The 14,493-nt window shown below is 46.4% G+C and overlaps 1 protein-coding gene across 1 annotated transcript in view; it reads left to right on the top strand.

The window, feature by feature from the left end:
• TTC9 (tetratricopeptide repeat domain 9) overlaps nucleotides 1-14,112 on the top strand; it is a gene marked incomplete at its 5' end in the record, with an annotated part of 31,864 nt that extends 17,752 nt beyond the window's left edge. Inside the window, 2 exons of the mRNA XM_017882743.1 lie at nucleotides 8,971-9,153; nucleotides 12,471-14,112. Of these exons, the coding sequence (XP_017738232.1) occupies nucleotides 8,971-9,153; nucleotides 12,471-12,550 (263 nt within the window). The remainder of the gene's footprint in view (nucleotides 1-8,970; nucleotides 9,154-12,470) is intronic.
• Between the last annotated feature and the right edge of the window lie 381 nt (nucleotides 14,113-14,493).

Here is a 14,493-nt window from a genome sequence, read left to right on the forward strand (position 1 = left end):
TGTGCAGATTTCCAGCTCTAGGACCTGGCCATCTGACACCTGTCTGCCCTTGCGGGTAGTCCTGGAGCTCCCCATGGCTGTTCTGGACTCTTATGGTTTAACCAACTAGATGGTTCTTAAGAAACGCATACCTCAAATGCTAAAATGTCAGTACAACCTCAGCAGGTGAGGAGGCTCACCTGCAGGAGCTCACTGGGGACTTACTAAAAGTGTAGATTACTGGGCTCCACCCAAGCCCTTCGGAACCTGAGTTGCTGGGCTTGGAGTCTGTGAATCTCTATGTTAAATAAGCTTTATGAATAGTGGTGCAATCTTGGCTCACTTCAACAGCCTCCCAAGTAGCTGGGATTACAGGTGCGCTCCACCATGCCTGGCTAATTTTGTATTTTTAGTAGAGATGGGTTTTCGCCATCTTGGCCAGGCTGGTCTCAAACTCCTGACCTTAGCTGGTCCACCTGCCTCGTCCTCCAAAGTGCTGGGATTACAGGCATGAGCCACCATGCCCAGCCTAAATAGTTTTCTAAGAAACAGTCATATTTGAGGCTCTCCACATGTGAGGATCTGGTACTTGGGAAACACAGTTTTCCTACTGCCAACAGGCCTTCAAGGAAAAGGTGGGTAGTAACCATAATTATCTTCATTTTTACCATATTCAACACTGAGACCCTGAAAGGTAAGCTGTTTTAACGCAGGGACTTGGACATGGTCTTGAGGAGGGACCATGCTCAGAGGCGCAAAAACTGTCCGGTAACTTCTCTGCTAAAACTACTACTTCCCTGTCATCTCATAGGCTCTGTCATGCTCTATAGAGTCAGAAACTGGTTCTATTCATTCTTCCTGCCACAGCTGGCTTTTAGAGCTCCAAGGTCCCCTGAACAAGCAAGACTGCAGGGGAGCCCAGAGACTTTTGATCCCTCCCCCACCCCATCCAGAAAGCTGTCAGCCAGATATGACTGTGGAATCCACTCATGGAAAGGGAAGGGGCTGAGGGCAGGCAGCAGGCAGCAGGCAGCACTAGTGTCTGAAACTTGGGGATATGGAGGGAGCAGGGTACAACCAGCTGTTGACTCAGAGGGTTTATAATCTGTAAGAGATGAAAATAGGCCTAGAACCCATTCCATTCTTTCCCTCCAAGCTTCTATCTGGCTGCAAAGTTGCTTTTGTAATGCTCTCTACGTTTACCTACCTCACCCCAAAACGGAAAATATACCTCTGGAAGGAAACCTGGTAAGTAAAACCAAAGATCAAACCTAGATTTCAGAAACATTCAGTGCAGGTGTGGGTTTATGTACACCCTAGACCATGAAACCAAAATAATAAATTTTTTAAAAAGAGAGAGTCTTTTTTTTCCCCAAACACCTACTCAAACTAAAGAAAGTCATTTTCAGAACTGCGAATGCATGCGTTTGTGTATGCAGAAGAGAAAATCATCACTTTCATAGAAAGGTGAAATTGGGTGGGTCATTGTAGTCTTAGATATGGGGTGTCAGGGAGTAAAAATTTCACTGCACATACTCCATGTCCTCTGAAGCAAGACCCTCTGAGTCACCCTCCCAAATGATTTATGTTTCCCCATCTCCTTGGCCAGGGTTCTTATTCTCCAGGGGGAATATTTCAAATTGCTAAGACGAGATGTATCCAAATGTCACAAGTTGACAGCATAACGGAGAACAATTTTTTGCGTACATGTGCAGATTTCCAGCTCTAGGACTTGGCCATCTGACACCTGTCTGCCCTTGTGAGTAGTGGGTGAAAATCTACTTTAGATTATCTACAGAAGATAGAAAATCTACTTTAAATTACGCTGTAGCTTTGTGTATGTACCACACATTGTATGTAGGACTCAAGATGGAAATTTTCTCCGATTCACGTACACATTGCTGAGCAAACCATATTTGATAAGTGGCTTTCGAAAGAACTAGTATTTCTGAGAATCCATTTTTGTCCCAGCACTGTGAGAAGCATATAATGTGCATTAATTATCTCATTTCCTCATCATAAGAGTTCCCACAAAGTTCCTATTTAACATGGGAAGAATAAGACCCAAGGTGATCATATAACTCGCCCTCGGGCCTGTGCTAGTGAGTGGCAGAGCTCAGATTCCAGGTCAGGACTGTATCTGTAGACCCAGCATTGGTCTTCAGCCAGGGCGCCCAGAGCTGGTACAATACTGTTTGCCTATTCGGTTTGGTTAGGATCTATACCAGTCATTCAGTATTCTTAATATCACCTCTGTCCAGATCCCAGACTTCTCCCATTTTACTACTATGCCATTGCTTCTTGAAATAAATTTGAAAGCAAATCAAATAATTTGGCAAACTTTTGGGAAAATTTTCCCCCAGGAACGCAATGGCCATTTCCTAGGCCCATCTCACAAAGGAGTGACTAGCAAGGTATATTAGTTTCCTAAGGCTGCTGTAATATCACACACTGGGTGGCTTAAAATAACGGAAATTCATTGTCTTGTCATTCTAGAGGCTAGAAGTCAAAACTCAAGGTTTTGGCAGGGTTGGTTCCCTCTGAGGGCTGTGAAGAAGAATCTGTTTCAGGTCTCCTAACTTCTGGTAGCCTCAGGCACTCACTGGCTTTGTAGATAGCCGTCTTCCTAGATCTTATCGCATCATCTTTCCACTCTGTGTATCTGTCTCTGTGTCCAAATTTCTCCTTTTTATAAGAACACTAGTCATATTGGATTAGGGCTCATTCTAACGATTTCATTTTAACTTGATCATCTCTGCAAAGACCCTATCTCCAAATAAAGTGACATTGTTAGGTACTAAGGGTGAGGACTGTAACGTATCCTGTGCAAATGGATACAGTGCAACCCCAAACAGTGAGGCAGCCTTGTAGAGTGGGTTCTTCCTCCTCCCTCCTAGCCCCAGATGGGTCTGGTCTTCCTTCCATTTAGCCCATGTTTCCCTTCTGTTCAGCAGGTAAAAGCAAACTATAGTGAGTCAGCTATAAGAAGAAAGCCAGTGATTGCATGAACTTGTTCTTCCTTTCATCTGGTTTCCCTTTATCTCATGCCAGTGGGTGGCATTTTGCCCTGCATGCACCAGGAAACACAAAAACAAAACAGGTGCCAGAGCGAGGAGAACTCGACATGCTTTAGCCTGAGGTCTGAGTGTGGTTGCTGTGGGGAACATCACACTTAGGATTTTCCATCTGTGTGCGTGAGTGTGCCAGGGGGCTCTCTGAGTAGCTGATTCTCTAACATTTGCTAACCATGACCCCTTTGTGGGGCTCAGAAGGCCTGCCAATTATTTTCATAAGATCACACCCCAACCACCTAAGGCTGGCAGTGGAGGAGGAATCTGTACTTGGGAGGGGTGGTTGGAGATTTGCAGCTTCAATTCTTGTCCCCCAGATTTGCCTTTCTCTTGTAAGTTGCACTGGCCACCTCTGCTGTCACCTTGTTTGGCTCAAGGAAGGCTGTTTCTCCTCTAGCACTTCTTCCCACGCCTTGATAGAGGCTTGTCTTCATTCTCCACAATTTGGCTGATTCCAGGCCACTGCATTTATTCAGCCTTTTCAAAAGACCCAAAGGCCAGAAAGTTAATAACACTTATTTCAATGGAGCCTCTAGATATGGTTGTCTGAGAGCCCAGGCCCTTTGCCATGCATCTTCCACCCAGCACCTCTTCTGCTGCCAAGTGACTGCATCTTTGAATCCAAGTATATCCACAGAGTCCATGCCAGGCTCCCTTGCCAGTCAGTCCAAAACCTGCCTTTCCAACTCAACAGCCTCCTCTGCTCAGGATGACTGACGCTGGGGAAGTTTACTCCCTTCAGGGAAGATGTCACTCCAGTGCCATGACTTGGGAAGACTCACATCAGAACATAATCCAATCTCTATGCCAAAAAAAAAAAAAATCCACACAGCAGGATGTAATTGTTGTCTTATAGAAGCCCTCTTGATCACTGCTTTACCAGTTCTGGTGAAGATACCTGACCTTGATTAATAGGGAGAATGGAAATCCTTTTGAAGAGTAAACAGTGAAACAATTTTGTCCTTCTGTTAAGTGGCAAGCATTTGTATTCAGAGGCTGTTAGATCTGAAAGGACGGTAGAGATTATTTAGTGAAATTTAGATCCCTCATTTTGCAGATGCCCAGAAAGAGAAACTAATTTTCATAATGTTGGCTAGTGGCAAGAATGGAACTAGAATCCTGCTCTTATGATTCCTAGTTCAGTGCTCTTTAAAATATCGACGCATGCCAAATGGCAGAGTAGAGAGACTGTGACACAATAATCCTTAATTCAAACAGAGACCAGGTCACCACAACATGGAGAAACACTTCTTGACAATCAGGAAATCCAAAATGACAATAAAGATCTCCCGGATGAACGGCTCTACCTTGCAAATGTGGACAGTAGAGAGAAAATATTGCAGAAATTCCCTGCTGCTGGTGACTTCTACCTCCTTGATGCTGCTTACATTGATCCATTTCTCCTGCTTGTCTGCCTCCACTTTGGCCCCATGAGTCACCATCATTTCATCATCCAAATCCACTCTTGCCTCACAATGAAGTCCCAGGTCCTCTACGTGGACCAGAAGGGTCTCTGTGTCCTGGTTTCTTTCTTTTCCAGCTTTACCTCTTTCACCCTTCCCTCTGGTTCTCTGCTCCAGCCTTGCAGGCGTGGCTTCCCAAACTTTCTCAAACAGTCCATTCGCCCTCGCCCACTCTCTTTCTCTGGGCTCTGCCTTGAAAACGTCTCAATTTCACCCAGATCAGTGATTCCTAAACATGAGTGATTTTACCAACACCCCACCACCCAGGGAATACTTGGAAATTTCCAGAGACATTTTTTGGCTGTCACAAGTGGCATGTAGTGAGAAGACGCTAGGGGAGCTGCTAAGCATCCTGCAAGGCTCAAGACATCCTCATGTAACAAAAAAATCATCTAGTCCAAAATGCCAATAGTGCTGAGGCTGAGAAATACCCAATCTTTAGATCCCAGCTAAAATACCACTTCTTCCAAGAAGGCCTCCCATTATACCTTAGATCAAGGTAAGGCCCCTCCTGCCTGGGTATGCTCCTTCTCTGCCTTTGTCCTTCATAGCACTTAACCCACATGTGAATATTTGAGATAATATGACCTCTGCCCTCCCTGCCCATCTGTTAGCCCCAGGTGGGTGGGGGGGATGTCAGCTCATCACCTGATCCCACTGCCCCACCCAGTGCCCAGCAGTTAGGCATGAATTTTTGCTTGTTAGCTTTGGAACACAGCAGAAGGGAGTTTCCACAGATGACCTCTCTTTCTCCCCAGGGGCTGTGTGGGTTTCCGATGGCTTCAAATGCAGCCCCACAGACACCCCAGAGGTCAAGTGCACAGTCTTGGAAGCCTGACAGAAGTGGGCTGATATCCTAATTCTACCACCTTCCAGCTGGGTGACCTTCAGCAAGTTACTTCATTTCTCTGGAACTCAGTTTCATCATCTATAAAAGAAGGATAAAAATAGAACCTGTTTCATGGAGTTGATGTGAGGATTAAAAGACATAGTGTATGTGAAGTATTTAGCACCTCTGACACCAGAGAAGGGATTAACAACCATGAGGAGAACACACTGTGGGGTGATACCACTTATCCTGAGGTCCACTGCAACCCCAGGTCCTGGCTAATGGCTGCAGGGATGGGGAAGGAGTAATCAGGAGGCAGCCAGTCCACCTCTTCTTAACTTCCTCAGCCCTCACATGTGCCTGCTGTCATGCCATCTTACCTATCCCATGGCTTATTAGATGTACCAGTAGCTACCCACCCACAGCAGAGAGGTGCCTAAAAATCACCTGCAGGTAGCGCTGGGGCTAGCCTCCAGCCTGGCTCTCACCCCCTCTGCCCCTGGATTCCCTTAAGAGTCCTGGCCTGGGCCGGGTGCAGTGGCTCATACCTATAATCCCAGCACTTTGGGAGGCCAAGGCAGGCAGATCACCAGAGGTCAGGAGTTCGAGACCAGCCTGACCAATATGGTGAACCCCGTCTCTACTAAAACTACAAAAATTAGCTAGGCATGGTGGCGGGCACCTGTAGTAGTCCCAGCTACTTGGGAGGCCGAGACAGGAGACTTGCTTGAACCCAGGAGGCAGAGGCTGCAGTGAGCAGAGATCGCACCATTGCACTCCAGCCTAGGCGATGGAGCGTGACTCCATTTCAAAAAAAAAAAAAGAGTCCTGGCCTGGCATCCCAACTTCTTATCCAGATTCCACCTCTTGACCCAGCCATTTCTCCATCTTTCTGGGCCCTGCCTCTCGTGTCAGCTGAGGCTTCACACCCTATGACCAGCCTAGCCCTGCCTCCCTCTAGGTCTGAATCCTGGTCCACAGCTAGGTATGCCAGTTCCCACCGGATCTGCAGGGGAACTAGAAATGTTTTTACCAAATAAGTGCCAGAAATTGATTGCTGTGGTTCCTTTGACCCTTTGTGGGAGTGGGGAGCCTTCCCCATTTCCAGGCCTCTTTGCTTCCCCTCCCCTGTCATCACCATTTTATGCATTCAAAACTGTTTAAAAAAAAAAAGGAAAAAAAAAAAAAACAAAACAAAGGTCCTTTTCCTAGACTGCCAGGGTCAGCAAACATAAGTGTCTGTTTGAAGAGGGAGGGCTGGACAGGAAGAGGGCTGCTGGGCCTGGTCAGAGAGGACATCAGGCAGGGAGTGTGGAAGCTGTGGACAGGACAGCTTTTAGCTCTGGGAGCAGGTGCTGGAGCCAAGTCCACACAAATAGCATTCACTGAGGTTCACATCCAGGAAACTTTGTACAGAAACCCCTCTCTCTCTCTGTACAGCCATATAAGCACCAGCACAGGCTCCAACAACATGGGGGTGAGGAAGGGAACAGAAGGGCCTAAGACCCCACCATGGAGGAAGGAGAGGGGAGCGGGGCTTGTAGCATCAGCTGATCAGAAGGATCCCCTGGCGCACCAGAAGATTGTAGTCCTGGGTGAACAAGAGCTGCCCTCGGGGGTTAGCAGCCTGTTGCTTCTGTCGACTTGGCTTTCTGCCCTGCAGCCAGTGAAACCTGACAGGTCAGTTTCTAGATCTGAGCTGATTCTTTTTCACTTCCTGGTTCTCATACCTTCATCTTGAGAGTCTGTGTATTTCTCCTCATTCTATGAAAGAATGGACTTTTTTGGTCCTAAATGCTCAAAGAGAAGTCTGGTCTCTTAAAAAATCTCAGCAATTCTGATACCTGAGAAGTTACTTAAGGGGTCAGAATGACTGAAGTTAGATCCCTGAAGATTGAAATCAATGACTTGTCTCTATCCTGAGGTGTCTTCTGTCAGTGTGGAAAAGTCTGGGCACAAAGAAGGAACAGGGCATCAGCATTCTCCCCTAGCCACCCAGCCGGGTTGTGAACAGAAGCACCAGTTTTGCCTCCTAAGTCTCTGTTTTTATGTGCTTTGAAGAAGCAGACAGGTGCCTTTTTCCTGTCTCTTTTTTTGTAATCCCTCCAAATATACAACATTCTTTGCCTTTGGTCAATGCCTACTAGATATTTGAGTGGTTAAATGGAGGTGAGGTGGCTCAGCAGGGTTGGGATTAGAGGGAGGTGCCTACGGCACAAAATTTCAGTCATTCTTCAAGGCTATTTAGTCATCCTCCAGGCGTGTCATCACCCTAGTCCCAGCCCTGTGGCTCCCTGTGGCTCAGAGCTGGTAAGAGAAAGTTTCAAAGGGACACGGTTTACTCAAAGATGGCTGTTTGTGGGATGGGGAGGGCTCTCTACCATAAGACCTGCCTGCCATAGCTTCCTCTTGCCTGGGAAACCTAGGTCTGTCATGTCCAGACATGTGCCCTGTATGAGCTGGTCACTAGCCTACTAGAAAGCCCCTTTTCTCAGGAACTGCAGAGACAAATATATATGAAAGGGAACTTGAGGGAAGTCAGAGGCAGATGTTACTGGTACAAGGCTAAAAAGAATTCTAAGAATGTTAACTAACATTTTTTTCATGCTTGCTATGTGCCAAACCCACGTTAAGTACTTTATGGCCATTATTTTACATAATCCCTCCAACAACTAGATTAGGAAGGACTTGGATTCTGGAGCCAGACAGCTTCGGTTTAAATCCCATCTTTGCCTCTTTCACGTTGTGTGACCTTGGGAAATTTCTTGAGCTCTCTGGGCCTCAACTTCCTCACCTGTAAAATTGAAACAATAATAGCACCCACATCAGAGTATTCTGAGGATTATATCAGTAATACATATAAAACAATGAGACCAGCATCTCTACAAGGTAAGCACTCAACAAATATTGGCCATGATGGTGATGATGACGACGAAGATGATGATGAAGATGATGATGATTGCCTCTGGTAGCTTATTCCTAAGGCTGCCCATAACAAAGTCCCACAAACTGGGTGACTTGAGATAACAGAAATGCATGGTCTCACAGTTCCAGGGGCTAGGAGTCCAAGATCAAGGTGCTGGTGGGTTGTTATTCTGAGGGATGTGAGGAAGAATCTGTTCCATGCCTCTCTGCAAGGTTCTGGTAGCCTCAGGCATTCCTTGGCTTATGGATGGCTATCTTCTCCCCATGTTTTATCACGTCGTCTTTCCTCTGTGTGTCTGTTTTTATGTTCATATTTCCGCTTTTTATAAGGACACCAGTCAACTGGATTAGGCCCTACTCTGATGACCTCAACTTGATCACCTCTGTGAAGACCCTGTCTCCAAATAAGGTCACATTCTTGGGTACTGCAGGTTAGGACTTCAACATACCTTTTCATGGTGGAAGGGTGGGCATCATTCAACCTGTAACAGAAGGTTAAGTGACTTGCTCAAGGCTTGTTAACATCGCTTGTTAGTGATGAAACTGGTCGGGGAGCCTAGGATTATTGGAAGACAAATCCCATGACATAAACCCCAGTAGAAAACCCCAACCCTGCTAAACCTCTGGAGAGAGGGAACTCAAGGGAGACATGCAGAGCCGGCCGCTGTTGTGCTGATGGCATTTTCCCTCCCTTCCTCCATAGCCTGCCTGCTCCAGGCTGAGCTGGTAAACTATGAACGAGTCAAGGAATATTGCCTCAAAGTCTTGAAGAAGGAAGGGGAGAACTTCAAGGCCCTTTACCGGTCTGGTGTGGCCTTCTACCACCTTGGGGACTATGACAAAGCACTCTACTACCTGAAAGAAGCAAGGACCCAACAACCAACAGGTAAGGCGGAAATAGCCGTTTTCTTACTTCCTCCCCGCTCTGGTGGCTCCTGGGACCTTCTCATTGCAGCATTTTCTTGGCTAGGAGGGCCAGGCAGGGGCAGAGATGGCAAAATTAGGGATCAGATATATGATAAGACGTAAGTAAGAGGAGCACACAGCCCGTGCATTTGTCTAGGGTTTGAGTTCCAGGGAGCACGGGCACCTCTTCTCTTCAAATAGAGTAGAGAATTCCTCATCTTTTTCAACTCAGAATCCAGCTCTCTTCACTTATTCAACAAATATATATTGAATTCATACTATGTGCCAAGATTTGTGCTGAGCACCAAGGGAATAGATGAAAAGACATGGTCCCTACCCATGAGGAGCTCACATCTGGTTGATGATACAGAATACAAACAGGCAAATTTGGTGCTAAGCCCAGCACCTTTCAGGAAGCATGCTCTGACTCCTCCAGTCAGATCCTATTCCTTAGGACCTGTGTTATCTATACCATTCACTTAGACCATATCCACCAGTCATTCATTCATTCATTCCACAGATATTTATTGAGGGGGTACAATGTTGCTAGGTATATAGTAGTGAACAAAGAAAGTTGTTGCCTTCAAAGAGCTTATATTATAATGGCTCACTGTCTATTGTAAGTGGGAAAAAAAGTGTGGAGAGGGGACAGAACCCAGGGAGGGACTCTCCACCAAGGGATGACTGGAAGTCAACTGGTAAACAAGCAAACAGACAGTAAACAAATGACCTATTTAGTAGTAATAAATGCTGTGAAGAAAATAAGCAAAATAAAGAGATCAAGAGTAAACGGAGGGCTGGGTGTGGTGGCTTATGCCTGTAATTCCAGCACTTTGGGAACCTGAGGCAGGTGGATCGCTTGAGCTCCAAAGTTCAAGACCAGTCTGACCAACATGATAAAACCCCATCTCTACTAAAAATACAAAAATTAACTGGATGTGGTGGTGGCCACCTGTAATCCCAACTACTTGGGAGGCTGAGGCAGAAGGATCACCTGAGCCTGGAAGGCAGAGGCTACAGTGAGCCAAGATGGCACCACTGTACTCCAGCCTGGGTGACAGCAAGACCCTGTCTTAAAAAAAAAAAAAAAAAAAAAAAAGAGTAAGGCCAGGTGCGGTGGTGCACGCCTGTAATCCCCAGCACTTTGGGAGGCCGAGGTGGGTGGATCAGGAGGTCAGGAGATCGAGACCATCCTGGCTAACATGGTGAAATCCTGTCTCTACTAAAAATGCAAAAAATTAGCTGGGCTTGGTGGCACGCGCCTGTGGTCCCAGCTACTCAGGAGTCCAAGGCAGAAGAGTCACTTGAACCCAGGAGGCGGAGGTTGCAGTGAGCCGAGATCATGCCACTTCTCTCCAGCCTGGGTGACAGAGTGAGACTCTGTCTCAGGAAAAAAAAGAGTAAAGGTGGGGAGCTATTTTAGACGAAGTGGTCAGAAAGAGCCTCTCTGAGGAAGTAACATTTAAACAACAACCTTGACTAGATGTTGCTATTGTTGTTTATATGATTAAGTTTTCTTTTTTTCAGACAGAGTCTCGCTCTGTGACCCAGGCTGGAGTGCAGTGGTATGATCTTAGCTCACTACAGCCTCCACCTCTTGGGCTCAAATGATCCTCCCACCTCAGCCTCCCTAGTAGCTGGGACTACAAGCATGCACCACCATGCCTGGCTAATGTTTTTTATTTTTTGTATAGATGAAGTCTTGCTATGTTGCCAGGGCTGGTCTTGAACTCCTGGGCTCAAGCAATCCTTCTGCCTCGGCCTCCTAAAGTGCTGGGATTATAGGCATGAACTACCACACCCAGCCTTTTTTTTTTTTTAAATACAATCCTCCTTTCAAAAGTTTTAAAGAACTTTAGGATCAATTTACAAACGTCCAAATGTATACTTTATCTTTTTAAAGAACACCTTGTTGTTATTTTCTGTATATAAATTGTGTTCCACCAACTGTAAGCAGCTTGAAGACTAAGCATTGGACTCATTCAACAGAATTTTCTAGAGCACTGCTATCTGCCAACACTGTTCTGGAGGATATGCCTGGCATTTTTTAGCATGATATAGTATTCATTTCTACTTCCAGAAGTAACTATTCCAGGCACCCCGTCACTCTTATGTTCTGGTGTGTGTGTGGAACTTAGCAGTTGTTCCATGCTGTGCCCTCCTCGCTAATAACAGGAACTGGGAAGAAATGCCCCTGTTTTGGTGAGGTGGTCATCTGACCCTACTTATAAGGACAAAAACAAGACAATGAAGCAAAGTCATTTTAAACTCTTCAAGCTTAAAAAAAATTACATTAGACTAATATTTATTGATCATTGTTTTAAGCACTTTTAGACTTACCTATTTTGGACTTCAGAGCAATTTCATGAGGCAAGTATTACAGTCCTCAGGAGAGGCAGGCTTTGCAGCCAGACACACAATTTACTATGTGTCTCCTTGGGCATCTGACTTAATCTTTCAAGATCCCTATTCCATTTTGTCACAGTGAAGAGGAGGATACATACCTTGCGGGATTGTAGTGAGGATTACATGAGATCATGAAGGTTAGAAACCTGGCACAAGGTTGGCATTCAAAAATGGAGCTTGTTGGCTGGGCACGGTGGCTCATGCCTGTCATCCCAGCACTTTGGGAGGCCAAGGTAGGCAGATCACCTGAAGTCAGTAGTTCAAGACCAGCCTGGCCAATATGATGAAACCCCATCTCTACTAAAAATACAAGAATTAGCTGGGCACAGTGGCATGTGTCTGTAATCCCAGCTACTCATGAGGCTAAGGCAGGAGAATTGCTTGAACTTGAGAGGTGGAGATTGCAGCAAATCAAGACTGCACCACTACACTCCAGCCTGGGCGACAGAGCAAGGCTCCATCTCAGAAAAAAAAAAAAAAAAAAAAAAGTGGAGGTTGCTTCTTGCAGATGGGACAGGAGGTTCAGAGAAGGTGGCAACTTGCCTGATGTTAAACTCCAACTGGGGTCTCACTGAACTAACTGCGCTGGCTGGCAAACCACTGGGATATGCTGCTGCATAGAAAGAAGGAGAGAAATTCTCTCTCCTCTCCCACCCATCCTCTCTCATGTCCCCTGGGTCATGCCAACCTGTCCACGTTTGCTAAGGGGAGGCAGTGAAGGAGAGGGCCGACATCTAGTTGCCCTCTCAGCCACCATGGATAGGCAGAAGGGACCGTGGTTGGGTGAGCCTGGCCTGTTGGTTGTCTGCAGACACAGGCTTTGCTGATTCTGTGTAAATGTGATAGTTGCCCTTACCTGGTGTTCCCTAAGGTTTATTTCTCTCCTCACAGACACCAACGTGATTCGGTATATCCAGCTGACAGAGATGAAGCTCAGCCGATGCTCCCAGAGAGAGAAAGAAGCCATGTAACCAGGAAGCAGCTCCAGAGCTGCGCACACGCCTGACCGGGCACTTCCAGACACCCCCTGGTGGAGAGCCCTGTCCTGGGTTCTGTCCCTTTCTCCCCACTTCTTCTGGCTCCCCGTTTTTCCTCCTGTTGCACCCCAATTCTTTGTCTCCTCCCATTGTGAAAAGAAGGAGAGATGCAAATTTGGAATCTGGTAGGTCACCCAGACATTGGAGACATCCTCTCCTCTGGCAGGTCAGCGACTGAGAGGGGCCCGACTTCTGCTGGGACAGCTGGAGAGGAGTCTCATGGGCTGGGAGGCTGTTGTGGCTTTGACTTTGGCCAGTGCTTCTGACAGAGGCGGAGCCTGGCAGGTATACCATCCCACAGGCAGCAGGCACACAGCCCATGGGCTGGATCCTTCCACACCTTCCTGACAGACCAGAGCCAGAGCATCTCAAGGCAACTGTTCGAAATCCAGGGATGAGACAAACAGCAGAAGCACTGGTGAAGCCGACATAGAGACTGTGAATGTGTACACTGGAGTTCCCACCCCCGCCCCTGACCAGTCACCTTAGCCCCTGCCTCCTTCCCCCACTCATTGTCTTGGCTTGTGCTTTCTCCTCTCCCCGTCAGGGATCCGAGACTCTGCCAGGATTCACATGCCACTGAAGCCCACTCAGTGCCCTCTGGTGACCACACATACCATTCCCCCGGACTCCCACCCAGCAGGCAGCTGTGACCGCAGAAGGGCAGGATGAAGTGGGCCAAGGTTTGGGACAGGGTGACTGTGTAAGTGACAGGGAGGGAAAGATGATGACCGGGGAAAGAGCATCATATAGACCAGGGGAATGAACTGTGGACTGATTCAGTGTAAATAAAAATAAATTAACAGGTAGTAGTTCTTGTCAGTTCTATTGGAAGCAGCCCGCTCCCTCACTTTTACTCCTTCCTCCAACCCTCAGTCAGAGCTACTTACAGCCAGGCAGGATGGGGCTTCCCCCAAAGCAATTGGCCATTTGTCCAGTGGCAGACAATGGTGGCTGCAGCCTTTGTGCTTTTAAGAGTGGGCTGGGATTGTGGAGACAGCCCAGGGGCTTGGCTTTGTCAGAACTTGTACAATCTTCTTTTGATGAAATTATCCGAACTCAATATCTAGCACATAGAATGTGTTCAACAAATACTTGTTGAATGAATAAATTATGACTGCAGACTGGCTCTCCTGCCTTAAACTAATTTCATCCCAGCCTAGTCTCCTGATGTCTGTGCTCATTATGCTAAGCCATGTTGCTTTGGTCAAACAAGAAAGACTTACTGAAGGCGTATTGTTTGCCCATCATTGTGCAATGTGCTGTGGGACATGGGATGTAGTCTCAGTCTTCAAGGAAATGGAAGGGTTAAGAAATGCATATGAGATTATTACCAATGACACCTTTAATTTATATAATGCTTTAAAATTATCAGAGCACTTTCATGTATTTTCGTGTGACTAGTGAAAAGACAATGTTGTACAAAATTAAAATATATACAGATGCAATAATGTGAATAGTTAGGATTTATTAAATGCATTATCTTCAGATCTTTACATGTATAATCTCATTTCTTTCATGCAGTTACTCTGGGATACTGTTCCCGTTTGATGGGTAAGAATATTGAAAACCAGAAAAAGTAATTATCCCAAGGTTGCATGGCCTTTAGTGGCATAGCTAGGATTTGAACCAGACCTGCCTGACTCCAGAGCTCTGGCTGGTGCCTGTGCTATACTTAGTTGCCTCTCTATAAGTATAATATTGGGCAATTATAACCATTTGAGAAGAGGACTATATGTATTAACCTGAAAAGTGTTCATGATGTCAGTGATGGTACATGGCCTTCTCTTGTATTTACTCAAGGGCCCAAAAAGACCAGAGGCCAGAATCCCTAGTGGTCAGAGCAGTGACAGGTCAGAAAAAGGCAGCTGAGGTCC

This window comes from Rhinopithecus bieti, unplaced genomic scaffold (assembly GCF_001698545.2).
Source record: "Rhinopithecus bieti isolate Rb0 unplaced genomic scaffold, ASM169854v2 scaffold_13259, whole genome shotgun sequence".
Lineage (NCBI taxonomy): Eukaryota > Metazoa > Chordata > Mammalia > Primates > Cercopithecidae > Rhinopithecus > Rhinopithecus bieti.